We start from the raw sequence: 18,260 nt of genomic DNA on the forward strand, positions 1-18,260 counted from the left end.
GCGGCCTCCTGGACGACGCGGCGCTGCTCAGGCCGGAGGAGCTGGAGCGTTTGGCCGGCTGCGAGGAGGACGAGACCGGCTGGTGAGGAGGCGGCCGGGGTGGGGACGGGAGGAAGGCGCCGTCTCCAGACGTGTGCCTGGTGTCGGAGGTGGTCTCGGGGCTTTGTGTAGGGAGGCAGCCTCGCCCTCTGGGGCTGGGTCAAGGGATCGGTTCTCCAAGATATGCCGGAGCCTGCTGGGGAAGGGTGGTTTGAGTTCTGCACATCCATCGCACCTCCCCGGAGGCCTGTAGCTCTGTGCTTTTGTTCGGCCGCGGTTAGAGTCACTTGGAGACCGGAGCAGGCTTCAGTTTTGCCGCAAAATCGGCTGTCGGTGTTTTCACAAGTTCAGAAGGTGCGGAGGTGTTGTGAAACTTGCGGAAAATTGCTGAGGTAGTGCAGAATTAGCCCGCAGGTACTGTTACACTTCTCCAAACGTGTATCAAACACGTTTTAAGTCTTGATTTCTTTCAGCTGTGAAGACAGCAAATGTAACATTCTCTTTCACCTCATAAATGTGTTGTCCCTAGATGTTTTCATTTATTGCTAAGGAGGTAGGACCATGTTTTTACCTTGGGTGGTTCCTCTCTTTAAAAGGAATGCTTACCCTGCTGATCCAGCAGAAACACCTGCAGGTGACTGTGTTGTCTTTATTACACTTGGATGAGCTTCTACTGAGAATCAAGAAGGTTTGCTCTTTCTTAACATCACACTGTTCGCCAGCTGTCTCTGAAGTTTCCCATACACTAGTTGAGGGGCAGCATTAGAGCTACAGGAGAAACAGTGGGGAGGAGAACAGTGTCAACAGAGAAACACAAGGGAACCGTGTACAGGAAAGAAAAGTGTAACAAAAGAAGTCTGACTTGGATCAGAACTAGTTGTAGGTTCATCTGCAAAGATCTCTTTTTGGAGCAAACATGCAGACAGTTAAAAAACAAAGAAGTCTCTTGGAGTTAAAAACACCTTTTAAAATGCTGGAATAATTCCACCGATGAGCAATGTTTTAGTTGCTCAGGGAGGAGACAATGTATATGCTTCCTCAGAGATGTCATTTGCCTGACATCCAGCCTGATCCATTGGAGAAGTATGAGAGCATAAGTTTATTCTCATCCAACATGAGCTTACTAAATTAACACGAGGCATCATCTCCTAGATGATAAATCTGTGCAAGGCAGCTGCTCTTCTTTCTCAGATTATGCCTTGTAGTCTACTGGTTTATAGCAAGTGAGGGAAATAGAATATACTAAATTTGCACAGTAAGTTTGAAGCGGGATGACCAAATTTGTGCATGTCACGAATACTGCTGCCAAAAGATATTATTTTGTATATTAATCCTAAATCATGGGCAACATAATGTATTTATTTCTTCAGTGAAAGTTAATGTCCCAGCAGAGCATATGGTGACAGCGATGGCCTAAGTGATGTGTGTTTTTGTTTATGCAGTTCTGGACACTTGTGGGGCAGGTGGCATAGTTCATTGAGCACTGCTCTATCTGGTGTCAGGTGTTTGGCACATTACTTACACTGCCTGTTATTGTGGCTTCAGTCATGTTTCTTTTATGGAAGGTCTAGTCCTCAAAAGACAACAGAACATAAATGCAGTCTATTACATGTTTTTATTCCTTTCCTAATATTTAAGCAACTATAATTCAAACTTTCAACCTCAGACATGGGTCAATGACTGAGACACAAAAGCATACACCTAGAAAAGAGCAGTTGTGAACAGGAGTAGAGTTTTGAACAATTTATTGTTGTATGTATCAAGAAATATGTCCATGTCATTAAAAAATCTTGGTCTTTTCATGCTGTAGTTTAATATGCACTTAATGATAAATGTGGTTTAGCAAGACAGTTGTTTGTTTTTTTTTTTTTTCCAAATTATGAAAATGGAAATCAAACTCCTGGAGTCTCTGAACACCATTTAATTTAGCTGTTGGGGCACCAAATAATCTAAAATTGCTTTTTTCCTTATGAAGGTAGGATGACTTTGTGCAGTTGCTGAATAGAGGTTTTTGCTGTAAATGAAGTTGGAAATTTTCAGAGAGCTAGTGGAACAATCAGAAAGAAACAAACCTGTGAAAATGGAAGGGATGATGTAAGTGGATTTCTCTTAAAGTCATAAAGATCCCGCTTAAGGCTTCAGTTACGCAAGGTCACTCAAAAAGTAGTTGAATCAACTGAAAGGGTGAAGGTACTTGATGAAATTTAAACCTCGTGAACTCTTTCAGGTTCAGATGAATTTGGATCACTACTGCTTAACCCAAAATCCTGTTTAAGCTATGGGATTATGTCACTGTAGAAATCAAAGACCATTTACTAGTTGAGGAAACCTCACATGGAAACAAACAAAATTTAAATTGCAGTTTATGCTTATAAAAATTGATGTATCTTTTCTGTTTTGATTGTCTACATAGAGAAACTTAGGCTTCTCTAGAGAGATAATAGCTGATGAAGGATGCTAGTTATCCCTGTTCTCTTTACTTTGTGTAACACCAGCATTTTTTCAGTCCATCTGTTCATATATCCCATTATGAAATTGTCTGCAGTCATGTAATGGCAGAAGAAATAGTTTTCTTCACTGCTAAAATTACTAAGTATTAAGTAAAAAGTTGTTTTACTTTTAATGGTAACATGAGATGGATGCCTGTGAAGTTTGGCTATGAATTTAAGATGGAACAGTTGCAATTGTGACTGAAATTGATCTTGGAATGTGGTGTGTTAGTTTTTAAAATCTACATTCTGGAGTTTAAGTCTTTAAATGCTTTTAAATAAGTCTATGCAGGACAGAAGCATAAGTAGAAAATGAAAGGAGAAGGTAGAACTAGCCTAAATTACTAACAAGTGGGAAGAACTTTGATCCTGCTGCTTTAGTAGCAGCATTAGCTATTAAAACAGTTAGTTTTTTGTGGTTAGTTAAATCCAGATAAGTTTTAGGTTTAAACAGTTAGCATATGAGACAATCGTCAAATCATGTGATAAATTACTAAAAATAATTTAGTGAATTTAAATTGGGATTCTTGGCCATATGCTTCTGAATCCTTTTTAATATGCTAAAACTTTCTTCCGGTTAGAGTACTGGAGGTTGCAAATAGGCACATAATGCAAATGCACGCAGTACTGAGCTGTTCGTGGCCCGTGGAGACTTTGCTTTAGGTCTGCTAATTACTTCCTCAAGAAGTTACCAGTGGCTTTGGTTATCTATTCTATAGGTGTTCCTGTTCAGCTGTTCTTGAACCAGAATGGATCAATCTGAACAGGTCTTTTTCTTATTAATTAATTAAAAAGGCAAAAGGGCAGGAAGGAGGACTGGAGGAGACGTCAGAGAGGCAGGACTTGCTGCACAGCTCCTTGCCTGACTTGCTGGGTAAGGCTGGGTGTGGATGTGTAGCGCATTTGAGACAACTTGGTAACAGGACGCAAGGTGCCTTGCTATGCTTCTTTTTAAGTGAGCTGTCACGAGTTTATTTCAGGGTAAGTGTGCACACGTGGGCAATTACTGTAGGTTAGTTAATGTGCTGTGATTCCACTGTAACTTGCTTTGTGGTAACTTGTTACACAGTCGTTTACCTAAACTTTCTGAAGAACTTTATTTTAAATATGAGAAAAACATACAGTGCTTTTTCTTCAAAATTTATATGCAGTATGTGCATAAAAGTGTATGGTTTTATACATATAATTATTTAGCAAACTTCAGAATAGTTGTGACCTCTTTAAATGACAGTGCTTTAAAAGCTAGCCTAGCACTTATCAATGTTTTCATGCCACTGCAATCTGAAGTCTCCTTGGTAGGGCTAATATAACTAACAGCTGACTGACTGCATTTACAAACAAAAGGCAGTTACTTTGTGTCTAAAGTGAAATTGCTGGTGGGTTGTTTATATTGATAATAATAGTTCAAGGTAATATTTTTAGTGGTTTTGAAGACCTCTTATTGGTTTGGTATCCTGTTTAGTTAAAATGGAAAGCAGGTACTTTTATACACATTCTCATTCGGCAGCTCTTTCTATTAAATTGTCACCTATTTTTAATAGTCTGTGTTTCTGTTCTAGTCATCCATTCCAGTTAGCTAAGTGGCTGTTTTGAGATACAGACAATGAAAACATAATTGTCATCTGTAATGACTGCCTTTCAGCTCATGTTACTTAATGTCCTTTGAGCACTAACTTTGTTTTGGAACCCTAAAATTTGCCATAATGAGCTAGTAAGGTGTAGGGTGAGTGTTTTAGGATAGAGCTGCAACTGAGTGAACTCCCATTGTTGAGATTACATTGCAGCATTTCCTCTTCAGCTGCTAAAATGGCATTGTATTAACATGATTTAGGCCTCTTGGAAACTGGACAGGTTCTGATCAATTCTTGCCCTGTGACCTAAGTAAAAGAGAAATTGATGCTTTTCATTTTGTGGCAGATTAAATGTCAATCTGATTTAAAGTGGGTTTTTTAAACTGAATTCAGATAATGGCTTCTCAAACTAGGAAGATAATTTGAAAAGGATCTGAGTGAACTAAGGATTAGGGAAGTTACCAGTTTGTCAAATGCAACAACTGGTGTAATACCAAATAATATTCCATTTGACTAATGTCTTTGAAATGCCTATTTGTTACGAAACGGATGTTTGAGGACTGTAGGAAGAATTTTTTTCTGTTTCTAACATCTTATGGCTTTTAAACATGTTTGATATTTTGACATTATGGAAGCTTTGATACAAATTTCCTTTATTGTCTTAATGGTATTTCTGAAATTTACCTCATAATATATTGTTTAGGCATGAATCACATTGCTACTTTTTGGAGGTTACAAGGCTCTCAAGCCTAGTAATTAAGTAGACATATTTTGGAACACATTTAATAGGACACAGAACTTCTCAACTTTTCTCTATTCCTTGTAAGTATCAACAATACTATGTTAGAACATATATGCTCTAACAAATTCATTCTGAAAAGCTTCTCAGACAGTGGACAGTTGTACAGTTTGTGTGACAGTTTTGGGGAAGCTGCATGATGGTGTTATGGAGTCACCCAAGCTTTTAAAGGCCCCTCTTCCCATTCTACATCATCTCTTTCAGACAGCAATATGCTCTTTTGAGATGAGGAAATGAATAATGGCTATAATTTCCAGCAACTAGCCAGAGCACAACTAACTGTCTAATTGTTGGTGACAGGAAGGTAGTTGTGTTCCCGGTTGCAATTTGGAACATCTCTGAATCTTCCCGGTTCTACTTGAAAATCACATAATGAAAATATGAAGGTTTAATGAGATTGTCAAATCGTTTTTGTAGTATTCATCTACTTATTTTGAGAGACCTGGAGTTTTGCTGTAACTCTTGCATCTCTCAGAACCAGAAGTGTTCAGTTAAGTGCACCAACAGATTAAGTAATTACAGGCTGAGCAGTGAGTGTCAGTCAGTTACAACTGCAGGATAGGAATTTTTCAGGGATAGGGGAGGAGGCAAGAGGAAATCTGTGGGCCAGATATGTGCAGGGATGTCAGTTTTTGGATTACTTGTTTTGTTGGTTTTTTTTTTTTAAACCAGAGATTCTCTTCAGGTCTTTACCTGTAGCTGTTTATTCAAAATCCATCTTAAGTTATTTAAATTGCTACAGATAGGATCTCCTGAAGATTTTTGATTGATCTAAAAGAGTTTAGATTGACACTGTTGTGTTCTAAATTGTCTGTTTCCAAGGCTGTCCAGAATTATTGACTCCAATCTATTTTTAGTAGCTTTCTGTCACAGAATTTCCCTCCTGTATTTTAGGGGAATTTCTTAATGTTCTGTCCTTAGGTTTCTATTCTTTCTTCACATCTTCAGGTTGCTTTTTTGATCCTGCTTTTGCCTGCAACATGTTTTGTCTGATCTCTTGTTTTGTTGCCTCTTGTACCTGCCAGTTTTTGCTTAAAGTTAATGTAGCTAAAATAAACGAGCTCTAACTTGAGTTCCTTCCCCTTGCCATCTTCTTTCTAATTCAGATCTGTGACTTCATATCATCTGCATGTTTTTCACTCACTCTTGTACTGAGCTGTAGAAGGATTTTGATACAAAAAGACTTTTCCTTAGAATCTTGGCTTTTTGTTTTATGCTTGTGGTAACTAGCCTCTTGCATTGTAACTCACTGGGATGTGTTCCTCAGGTGTGGTAATCCCTATGCAGATACTCCATGCCTACCTTAGTGTTGTGTCTTCTTTCTTCAGAGCCTTTTCTGACTCAGCTGTATCCCAGTGCAACATGCTACAGCTTGCCACGTTCAACTGACGTTATCATATGAGCTTGTAGTGACAGTTGTCTTTCTGCAAAGCTCTGCCCTTTTTGTGCAGCGTCTTCCTGGAACTAATCAGTAGAGCCCTGGCTGCTTTAAACTTCGGATTGGTGCTGCTGTGGCATAGCTGACTAGTGATGGCTGGAGGAAGGGAATATTACTGTGTGCAGCAGAATCATAATGTTTGGGCTTCTTAATGCTGTTTCAAAATAGATCAAAGCTCCTGGGCTTATTTTTATATACAGTTTCATTTTACTTGACCTTGTGTCACTGAATTTGTCTTTACTCTCTTGTGGAGAAATTGGGAGTGTAGCTTTCTGGTGTGTTAACATTTATAGTAGGGGTTGTAACTGTAAGCTGTCAGTTTCCTCAAGCATTTTCAACTTCCTGTTTTGAGAAAGTGATTTAGTAGTGTTTAAAGATGTATGAACTCACACTGGTAACCTTGAATCTTGGAAATTGCTGTGCTGCCAATGAGTGCTGTTGCATTGCTGTAGGAATGCGTTGACACATGTGAATGGGAGTGCATCTCTTCTGGAAACCTTTTCAGCTGAGGAGGACCTATCTCTTTTGAATCAAACAGTAGTCTGACAAAGAAGATTGCTTAGCTGTGTTAAGTTATTTGTACATGCTTCATAGTCTCCTTTCTATTCTGTTTCCTTTCCTGCTGTTGGGAAGAGAGGAAGAAGTAGGAGAAGCATCACTCAGATTCCTAGCCTTGTCCTTGGTCCTATATTTTCTAATGCCAATTAGGCAAAGAAAGAGTAGAATTAAGTCGGTTTCAAAATTTGAGATTGGGAGATGTAGTAATTGCATAATGTGCAAGAAGGTGTCCTGAAAGAGCTAATGTGTTACTGCATCAATGCACATGTGTTTGTCATGAGGTAGTGGTGCTGCATGAAATGTGTGTGTTCTAAACTTCTGCCTTTTCTTGAAATGTAAGGTGTGAAACAAAGGCTATTAAAGGAAAAACAGTTGACTGTAAAGAGGTCAGAGAGTTTGCAACGTGTTTGGTTAGAAAGGGAGGTGGAACAGTTGGAACTTCGTGAACCCACATTGCTTCTGTAAATAAACTACTTGTGAAACAAATGCAACAATTGGAAATTACAGAAAGGAATGTGTTGGAGCTTAAAATACCCGGTGCCACTTTGATTAGAGTAGTCTTGTTGAAGATACCCCTTCTGTGTGTCTTTCAAAGAGGACATGTGTACTTCATTTTCTTGCCTGTTATACTGGCTATTACTGTAAATACTTAAAATGTGCATGGAACTTCTTAAACATGGCAAGGCACATCAGCTATCCAGAGAGCTAGGGGCTAGTCTAGCCTGTAGAGCACTACAGTTGGCTGTGTTGCATTTGACACTACTTTGTATTGTGTAAACATACCTTAAGACAGGAAAGAATGCAGGCAAATAAATGTCAAAAAGACAGTAAATTCAAAGTGTTAGAGAGCTAAATGCTAAACATGACTTTTAACTATATATAGATAATCCCAGAAAGTACAGCAATTTAATTGTTTACATAGAACTGTAAAGATTGAGTGATTCTTGTGCTTTCCAAGGCGCTTCAGGGCTATAAACATGTGATGAGCTCTTAGCTTTTCTTGTGGGCAGAGTGCCTGTGAAGAAGTCCATTTTAATGACCAGCATGATACTGGCCAGAGCATAAGATATATGGATTATAGTATATGACAGTGGCTATCTGCATTGTTACAGCCAGCTTGATTTTTGTCTGAAAATCTGGCAGCTAATAAAAATCCCCTCTCCTGCATTTGCAAACATAGCTTTTAATTTCAGTGTTCATAAAGGAAGAGCGTTACAGAGTGTGCTCTAAACAAAAAGTGATGGGTGTTTTGGGTGAGATATTTGTGGTGGTTTTATAAGCATGCTTCTTGGAAAGCTTTTGTAAGTGACCTTAAGGGTAGTAATTAAAAAAAAAAAATCTTTTAAAGATGTTTATAAAACAAACTGGGTTCAAGCTCTAGAATTACAGAGGAAGAATCGGCTAATCTCATAATCGAGCTGTGGGAAATAACTTGTGTCGCTGATGTCATTGGCATGAAGGAAATAAGAATTTTTGCTGTTGGTTTTGCATGGAAGCATGGTTGAATAGGCTGTCAGATGTTCCTAAGTTATATGTGTAACAACCGTATTCACTTGGAATATGAACTCTGTCATTACTCCTAGAAGAAGCGCTCATTTAAGCATTTCTGCATATGCGTAAGCTCTAGTTGGAACTGTAGATCTTGCAGTTCACTGTCTGTTGCTGAAGCACATTTCCAAGTTAGATTCTAGTCCAAAAATAAGGCTTAAGTATCCTTTTTTTTTGAGTGTGTGATTGATTATGACTTTTCCTTTTCAACTAAATTTCTAGAGCCTTTGAACTGGAATACTTCTTTCTTCAGTCATGGAATGCTGGTGTTGAAATAAATGGAGATGCTGATGGGCAAAGGCCTCAGCATGTCCCGCAGAACAATATGATCTCATTGTTTTTCTTTGCTCTCCCGTGGGTGTTATTTCTTGTTCCTTGTTTTTAATGCTCGACTGTATACCCCTTAGGACAGAGATAGTCCCTTTGTTCTGTGTTCAGAGGAAAACTAAAGGATCAGGTGATAGAATACGAATGATAAGTAAAAAAAAAAAATTTTTTTTGTTCAAGGCTACTGAACTAGTAGATGTGTTCTGTGCACTTGAGCATTGTTCCTTGGCTATTAAGATGCTTATCATTTGCTACAACTTTGCTTAGGAAAACAGTTGCATATTGCATAGTGCTTTATTTCCTTCTCTCGGGTGAATGTGGCCTAAATCTGAAAAGATTAATCCCGATTTGTACATTTATGTGACATAGTCAAATTGTCCATATATCTAATGTGTCTGAAAAGTGAAGATTTTTTTTTTTTTCCTGGCCTACCTGTTGGTATATTCCAGTGTAGCAGTATAGGCGTTACTTCTTGACGGGAGTACTTGGGTAGCCATATGTTATCAATATTACACTGTAACCAAAATAGTTAATTTAAAGGTAAAACCTGGTTTTATATTTTTAAATTTATATTTATAAATTTATGTTTTGAGACTGTACTGTAGATGTAGTATAAAACCAGAAATAGCATAGCATGTGGTATTTTGTTACATGCCTGATCTTATGCTCCTTTTGTCTGTCTTCATAGATTTTTTTTTTAATTTTTTTTTTTTCCCTCTCCTTTTCAGGTTATATATGTCCCCAAAGAAGAAACTGACTCCAGTGCAAAAATGTGTCAGTCCGCTAGTTTGGTGCAGGCAAGTATTGGATTACCCAAGTCCTGATGTTGAATGTGCTAAAAAGTCGCTGATCCACAGGCTGGAACAGACAATGTCAGGTGAGTTCCTGCATACTAATAACACTGGGTTGTATATATTTATTCTGAAACAGAGTCAGAATTAGCTGGTAGATAGTTGTGAGAGAAGAGGGTGAGGTCCAGCAGTTCTGTCTAAAGTTTTCATTATGGTTTGCAAACAATAATTAATTTTACTCATTTTCTGGACTGTGTGAATAAAATGAAAGGAAGCATTAGACCATGAGTCATGATTTCAGAGTTTTATACTACCTGCGTAGTTACAATTTGGTCAGAAGTTTTCAGGAAGAAACAATGTCCTTAACTTGAAGGTTTTCTTGTTTTATTTTAAAACAGAAGCCTGTATTAAACTACTGTAACTGTTAGGTGCTTGTCCATATCTTAACATGGACCTTAGTCTTCTGCTAGATGAACTATTTTATTTCATCTAAGGAAATGGAGGCTGAAGTTCTTAAATACTTTGAGGATGTAATACTAATTCCTTTCCTCCCCATCCCCATAACATAATGTTAGATCTTGTCACAGTCAGATGAAAACAATCCAGAGTTCATGATTCTTCCTTGATACAAATTAGCTGGTTATATTCAGAACTGGAGAAGGACTGAGTATTTGGCCATGTGAGGATGAAAGCTTACACTCTCCACCCTTTTATTCTCAGCCTTTTTGATGTCAAACCAGCAGCAAAACACTGAAGCTCTGATGAGAATTCTCTTTCCATATGGTTTCTTGCTCTACTTTAATCTCTTTGTTAGACCCTATTTTGATCTTCTTAAAAAAAGTTATGCTGAGGCATAACTTTCTTGCTTGCTATTAATACTATTCTCTCTGTATTTCCATCTTTTTGCAGTCTTGTGCTACATGTGATCTATCTGGGTTTTTTAACTGTTATCTTCAGGAGTTAGCAGAATGGCTGAACTTGAACTAAGAATATGCGAACGCACAGTTCTGGGAGCATTCCCAACTACCAGCTCCTTTACATGGTTATACATAAACTTTGTGCTGAGTTTATTTGACTGTAACTTTTTTCCCCTCCTTGGGTTCTTTTCCAGAACAATTCAGTCTTTATTCTGGTTTGTAGTAAAATTGCACCTAATAAAATCTGAAAACATTGCTGGTAGATAATGTGAAAAGTCCATTTCTTATAAAAATCATGGGCATAATGGTGAAAGTACCTTCAGTGTGAGTCACGTTTGATCTTCCCCTGTTTCTTGTGGTTTATGTATGTTGCCTTGACAAATGTCTATTAACAATTTTTCCGGTCAGTTAACATGTTATATAGCTTGCTACAGGCAAAAACTGAAATTCTAAACAATGGAAAGTACCCAGATCACAGGGATTTATGAATAATACAAGTTTGGGAATTTGAATACTACTCAGTGTTTAGGACTGGATGGCAGTTAGGTTAAGCGTGAACACTTCTGTTCATGGTTTAACTTTTCAGAACTGAGTATAAATCTTCCAGAAGTTCCACAAATTCTGTTACCCTTAGGGTATGTTTAAAAATTCAGTCATAGTTGAGAGCAGAGAGGAGTCCACTATAAAGTGGACAAACTTGGAAGTTTGATCATTCAAATGATGTGTCTAGGCAACTTTTACCTCTTTTTTTTTCCATAGACCTGAGAATCTACCTCTGGCAGTGATAATTGCAAGAATACAACAATTCATCTACAGTACTAATAGTGGAAAATATTAGTGGTAAAAGAGATGGACTGCTGGTTGGAGCAGATTGCATGGAAAAGTGAATTTGTAACAAAAAATAAAATCACCCTTTAGAGCAACCAGCCTACTTACAGGTATAGGATAGCAGGAACCTCCACTGGAGAAAGCAGTAGTGCTGCTTGTAACCTTGTGTGTGTTCCTACGCCACAACTGGATTATCTTGTGATTTGTATGTAGTACCTCATGGACCCATCCCTTAACATATTACTAGTTGCTGGTTCAGTTTGTCAATTTCAGTTCTGGTCTCCATGGGTAAGAGTTTTCATTCTACTGTTACTTTCTCTCCTGAATCATAGAATCATAGAATGGTTTGGGTTGGAAGGGATGTTAAAGGTCATCCATCTAGTTCGACCACCATTGCCGTGGGCAGGGACACCTTCCACTAGACCAGGTTGCTCAATGCCCCTTCCAACCTGACCTTGAACACTGCCAGGGAGGGGACAGCCACAGCTTCTCTGGGCAATCTGTTCCAGTGTCACACCACCCTCACAGTGCAGAATTTCTTCCTTATATCTAATATAAATCTACCTGCTTTCAGTTTAAAGCTATTACCCTTTGTTCTATCACTACATAGCCTTGACTGTTTTCTTGTCAGTTCCTGTTATGTTTTTCTAATCTAATATCTTCTTCTTGTTTCTCAGTCTCAAATGCAGTTTTGTATTCCACATTTTCCTCTTCCTCTTTATAATCTTTTCCATTGCATGATAATAAAGGAGGTAAGAGCACCTTTCAGCTTCATGCTGCTGTGGGCAGTTACTGAGAACACGGGATGCAAAGTGCTTTGTTGCTAGTTAGTTCAGGTTTACAATTACAGGGCAAGTTCTGCTGAGTGATGGAAGAATGTTCAGACTGGCGGGAACCTTAGATATAGTCTGGTGCAAAGACCTCTCTTAGTCATGCCTCAAGTCCCTGCTGAAAAGTGTGAGAGTGCATTTTGTGTTGGCTGGAAACTATGGCTTCCACCACATGGTGGCCTAAAATCATATAGGGGTAGAGCACATCAAGAAAGCAATAGCAGGAACAGAGAAGTACTAGGCAAAAGAATTTCTGGAAGAGACGCTTTCTTAAAATGTAGGTGTACAGAATTAGAAAAGAGTAACTTTGGTCATACTGCAGTTTTTACTGAAGCAGCGTTTTTATTTAAATGTTTGAAATCAAATGTGTGATCAGTATAGTTGGTGGGAGAACTGTGTGGCTGTATGTGTAAAAACTGTCATATTTTCTATTCTGAGTAAGTTTGACTGATCCGTTAAGCATTGTGGCCCTCTCTGGAAGGGAAAGGGAGACTTCGTAACTTGGGATATGGAGAAGGCTGAGGTACTCAGTGACTTACTGCCTCAGCCTTCACTGGCAAGGGCTTCAGCCATACTGCCCAAGATGCATAAGGCAAAGTCAGGGAATGGGAAAATGAAGAACCACCCACTGTATGGGAAGATCATGTGAGACCATCTAAGGAAGCTGAAGGTGCACAAGTCCACGAGACCTGACAAGATGCATCTGCAGGTCCTGAGAGAACTGGCAGATGAAGTGTCTAAGCCACTATCCATCATATTTGAGAAGTCATGGCAGTCCAGTGAAGTTCTTGCTGACTGGAAAAGGGGAAATATAACCCCTATTTTTAAAGAGTGGGGGAAAAAAAAAAAAGACCTGGGGGACCTATAGGCCAGTCAGTCTCACCCCTATGCTCGAGAAGATCATGAAGTGGATCTTCCTGGAAACTATGCTAGGAGACATGGGAAATAAGAAGGTGATTGGTGACAGCCAACATGGCTTCACTAAGGGCAAATCGTGCCTGATGAATTTGGTGGCCTTCTGTGATGGGGTTACAGCGCTGGTAGCTGAGAGAAGAGCAACTGTTGTCATCTACCTGGACTTGTATGAAGTATTTGACACTGCCACACAACATCCTTGTCTCTAAATTGGAGAGATATGGATTTGACAGGTGGACCACTCAGTGGACAAGGAGTTGGCTGGATGGTCACACTCAACAGCTGTCAACAGCTCAATGTCCAAGTGGAGAGCAGTGAGCAGTGGTGTTCCTCAGGGCCTGGTGTTGGGACCAGGGCTGTTTAACATCTTTGTTGGTGACATGGACAGTGGGATTGAGTGCACCCTCGGCAGGTTTGCCAATGACACCAAGCTGTGTGGTGTGGTTGACACTGGAGGGAAGGGATGTCATCCAGAGGGACCTGAACAGGCTGGAGAGGTGGGCCTGTGTAAACCTTATGAAGTTCCACAAGGCCAAGTGCAAGGTCCTGCCCATGGGTCAGGGCTATCGCCAGCACAAATACAGGGTGGGCAATGAGTGGGTTTAGAGCAGCGCTGAGGAGAAGGACTTGGGTGTATTAGTGGATGGAAGACTGACTGAGCCGGCAATGTGCACTCACAGCCCAGAAAGCCAACTATATCCTGGGCTGCATGAAGAGAAGTGTGGCCAGCAGGTCAAGGGAGATGATTCTGCCCCTCTACTCTGCTCTCATGAGACCCCACCTGAAGCACTGTGTCCAGCTCTGGGGCCTCCACATGAGAAGGACATGGACCTGCTCAAGTGGGTCCAGAGGAGGCCATGAAGGTGATCAGGGGGCTGGAGCACCTCCCCTATGAGGACAGGCTGAGAGAGTTGGGGTTGTTCAGCCTGGAGAAGAGAAGGCTCCAGGGAGACCTTGTAGCAGCCTTCCAGTACTTAAAGGGGGCTACAGAAAAGATGGGGAGGGACTCCTTATCAAGGAGTGTAGTGGTAAGTTGAGAGGTAATGGGTTTAAACAGAAAGAGGGTAGATTTAGATGAGATAAAAGGAAGAAATTCTTTACTGTGAGGGTGGTGAGGCACTGGAACAGGTTGCCCTGATTTGACTGCCCCTTCCCTGGCAGTGCTCAAGGCCAGGTTGGACGGGGCTTTGAGCAACCCGGTCTAGTGGAGGGTGTCCCTGCCCATGACAGGGGGGTTGGAACTACATGATCTTTAAGGTCCCTTCTGACTGAAGCCATTCTATGATTCTGTGGTTGAGCTTGTTTAAAACCTACCGTTATTTAGCTAACTTAGTTCTCAATGATAGACTTCACTAATGATTGTTTTAAATTACTATGGGGACTGCTAGAATAAATTTGTCACCTAATTGTAACAAAAATAAATATCAGGTCTCTAGCATTTGGGAAAATCACACAGTAGACCTTGTGAACCACCTAAGCATCAGTTTTCTGCACTCAAATTTTTCTATTCCTGTTTTCTGGAGCAAAAGAGAGATTCAAGACCAATTTAACCAAATGTTGACTAAAATAAATTAGATGCTGCATACTGTTTCTGAAGATTATAAAAGAAAATTTGCATTAAAAGAAAAATGGTCATCATTAACTCTTCTCTCTAGTGTTTTGAAAGCTTATGTATAATCTTTTGTAAGCTCATTTTTCATCTAATACAGCATAATTTTAATGTTAAAATGAGTTATCTGTCTTATTAATGTTGTCTGACACTCCTAATAAAGACCATATCTCTAGTTGTTGTAAAAATAGTAATGTCTTTCTAAGTTACAGAAATCCCAGTTGGAAAAACTTTAGGAATTCTAGGCCAGAAAAAGAGTTTGAATCCAGCTTTCTTCTGGGGAAAAATCCAGTGCTGAGGCATGTGGAAGTTCACATTAGCTAGAATGAAAACTGCTGTACTATGTAAAGAGTCATTGTGTACCAGAGTATACTTCTTATACATAAAAAAAGTATGCTTTCTTTCATTTAAAGAAAACGGTATGTGCTCAAATATTTTGTATTGTTATGTACAAAGAGCCTGTTTTAAAGGTTATATAGTAGTACAATTGTTTTCTAATTTGTGGTTAATATTTTAAAACACTCATCTGTGTAACAAGTATGAAATAAAGAACTATTTTCAGACTTAAATTTTAGGGATTTTTTTTAATTGTCATTTGCAGCAAGAGATGCTGCATTCTGTCATCCATTTGGTTGGATGATACTTTTTTGGGGGCACTACTAAAAGCTAAATAATTGATGCAATCAGTTAAAATATGCTAGATGTTTTTAACCTAAATTCACTTTAGTGTAGGCTGGATAATAGTGAAGCCCCTCTGTTGCTTGTACTGAACAACTGAGGAGGTAGTGACCAAGAGCAAAGTGAGGTGGGAGGAGGAGCTGAAGCAGGCTTTGCTGCTGAAAGCAGCATTTCGTGCAACTGTAGTCTCTTTTGGCTTCTTGTAATGTCAAAACAAAAAAACTTAAACTGAATAGAAGGATATTTAGTAAACAAATTAGAGTTCCATTCCTTTCTTTTTTTGTCCACTACTATCAGTAGCCTAATTATTACTGTACTGATTGAAGCTTTTTTTCGCTAACAGAAATATCACACAATATTCTTTGAATAGCTTAATTTCTGCCTTTTTGTTTTAGAACTTCTTGAGTGTACTGCCATACATTTGCCAGGCCTGTTATTGTTAGTTTATAGTATATGTACATAGCTTCAATACTGTTATACCTTAAAGAGAGTTTAGTTTCTAGCTGTTAGGTGAGCTACAACTTAATCTAATATAGATTTACATACCATAAAGTCTGGATTTCTAGCTTTCAGTTTAATGTTTTGCAACTTATTTGTTCTTTGTTAAAATAAAATTGTTTGGTATAAAATACTTTCAGCAACGAAGGAACTGATTTTTCCCAAAGTCCCTTGGTCCCATTGAAGTTCCATTTTCTATTACATTAAAATAAAATGTAAATTTCTCAACAAAATAGTAATTTAAGTAACTGTACAAATCATACACCTGGCAACTAGGGAAATTGCAGTATCATACTGAAAATGTTTGCCAGTGATTAAAAATCTATCTGAAAATACTTCAGCATTGAAATACATACAATAAATAACAGAGGAAAGTAATCAATTTTAGATCTTATAGTCTATATGGCATTGAAGCCCATGGACATAAAAATCCCAAATCATTGGAACAGGAGCTCTACAGAAGGGAATAATCCTACAGTCAGTTTGCTCTATTGTGCCCAGTAGGTTCATGGTACCCAGAAATACAAAAAGAAGCATTTGCCATGCCTAATGGTTTTTCATTTTAGCATATGCTTTGGGGAATTTTGTAGGTGATATTGCTTAGTTCTCTGACAGTCTTGATGTTACTGTTGAAATATTGTGTGATCTAGAGAAGTCTGAATTCCGGACAACCAGACTTCATGGTGTGCTCTGGTTTGTATTTAACTGGGCATAGGATGTATGTTAGTGTGGCTTAGTTAGTATTGTCTTTCTGCTGCTTTCCTCCTCCTTTCCAAAGTCTAAATTGAACATCTTGAAGAGATCAGTCGTAGTAATCTTTGATCTGATTTTTACGAAGGAAGTACTCATTGCTATCTTGTCTTGCTCTCTTCTCCCACTCATTCCACAGTATGGTTGTACCTAGGAGATGAAGAAATTAGTTGAAAAACTTCTTGGTGACTGAAACATGCTACTTGAACTGCATAATGATATATTCAGTGTGATTTAATTATTTAGTATTCGTTTTTCACTGGTTCCTTCAGTATAATTTGTTACTTTCCTTCTCCTTCATACAGCTCTCAAGAGACAGAGTTTGTACAGCAGCCCTTTCAGTGCAGTCAGTTATGCGAGCTCATATAGCCCAAATACTAGTAGCCCCTACAGCAGTGGTTTCAACTCTCCCTCCTCAACACCGGTGAAATCTGCTTTAGTGAAACAGCTTATACCTCCCGGTACCTCAGGTAAGTGTGTGAGTGTCTGGTCTCCCTTTCTTCTTCCTCCTCTTCCTTTTAAAAATGTGTGCCTAAATAGACTACATTTACATTGAACTAGAGTAAGAAAGACACCAAAAATTGTCAGTCTTTTGTAGGATGTTTGCATCATGCAGTGTCTAAGCCTTTTAAGGAAGGCTTTTAACAGACTTTCAGGTCGAAGATACATTTAAAAAGTTTTCTCTGGATGTCCATGTCCCTAAAATCCTTGATGCATACTAGCAGTTAGACCAAAGCATGTAGTGTTAGTTCTGTGAAGTCCCAAAATACCTAAGCAGCTTCTGGAATTGGCTGGGACCTAAGTTGCATAGTGGGTGTTTAAAGGTTAGGTGTTGGTAGTTGTAAAGTCTTTCCAACTACCATATTATTTGTTAACTGAGACATTTGGTATGCAATGTATTTATCAGCTCTTCCAAGATGTGAACAATATGATCTAAGGAAGAAGCATGTATGTTAATTAAAAAGCATTCCACGAGGCTTTGCAGCCATCAATGTAAACTTTTAACTTCTGGCAATGTTTTCTGACCTTACCCTGCACCAGAGACACTTTCTTTGCATCAGAAAAACTGATGCCTGGAGCATCTCTGCTCTGAAGTCAGAATATTGACTTATTACTTTAGCTGAAGTTAACTTACAGGAAAGATGAAAAAACATTGCATTGACAATCCAAGTTATCTGTTGTTCACTGTGGGCTTGTGAAGAGAAGCCTGCACTGCAGTATATTCACTAGAGCTATTACCCAGGTTTTGTTTTAATCCAAGTAGCTCTGCTTTGCATTGTGTGCTACTACGGTGCTCTATCTGCCTGCAGGACAGAGGTGAAATGTAACTGGCATGGGGTGTCAGCCAGAAGGCAGCAAATGAGAGGTTTTCCTGGTATGTTACAGTTTAACAAAGGGGTGTGCCTACAATAGGTAGTATTTTCAGATAAATTGTATATTAAGCATTCCAAACTGAATCAATATGCATTGGATCAAGTCCTTATTGTTAAAAAAGATATAATCAAACATGTCTTACAAGGTAGCATGCAGAGTCAAGACTGAAAGCAAAAATGCAATAGGTATGCAGCTGCTCTTTCTGTAAGAGCTGTGCAGACTTCACAACTGTTGAAATTTGGTACAGGTGGACGAGATGATATGTCATTAATTTGTTTTGCCACTATTATGATTTTATGAA

General features: G+C 38.9%; 1 protein-coding gene across 1 annotated transcript in view; it reads left to right on the top strand.

Annotated features, from left to right (window-relative positions):
* The window catches only part of SLAIN2 (SLAIN motif family member 2), a 44,305-nt gene that overhangs the window by 4,911 nt on the left and 21,134 nt on the right, over window positions 1-18,260 (top strand). Inside the window, exons 2-4 of the mRNA XM_026846974.1 lie at window positions 7-82; window positions 9,498-9,646; window positions 16,891-17,055. Coding sequence (XP_026702775.1) covers window positions 7-82; window positions 9,498-9,646; window positions 16,891-17,055 — 390 coding nt within the window. The remainder of the gene's footprint in view (window positions 1-6; window positions 83-9,497; window positions 9,647-16,890; window positions 17,056-18,260) is intronic.

Source organism: Athene cunicularia (genome assembly GCF_003259725.1).
Source record: "Athene cunicularia isolate RWA chromosome 4 unlocalized genomic scaffold, athCun1 chr4_part1, whole genome shotgun sequence".
Classification (NCBI taxonomy): Eukaryota; Metazoa; Chordata; class Aves; order Strigiformes; family Strigidae; genus Athene; species Athene cunicularia.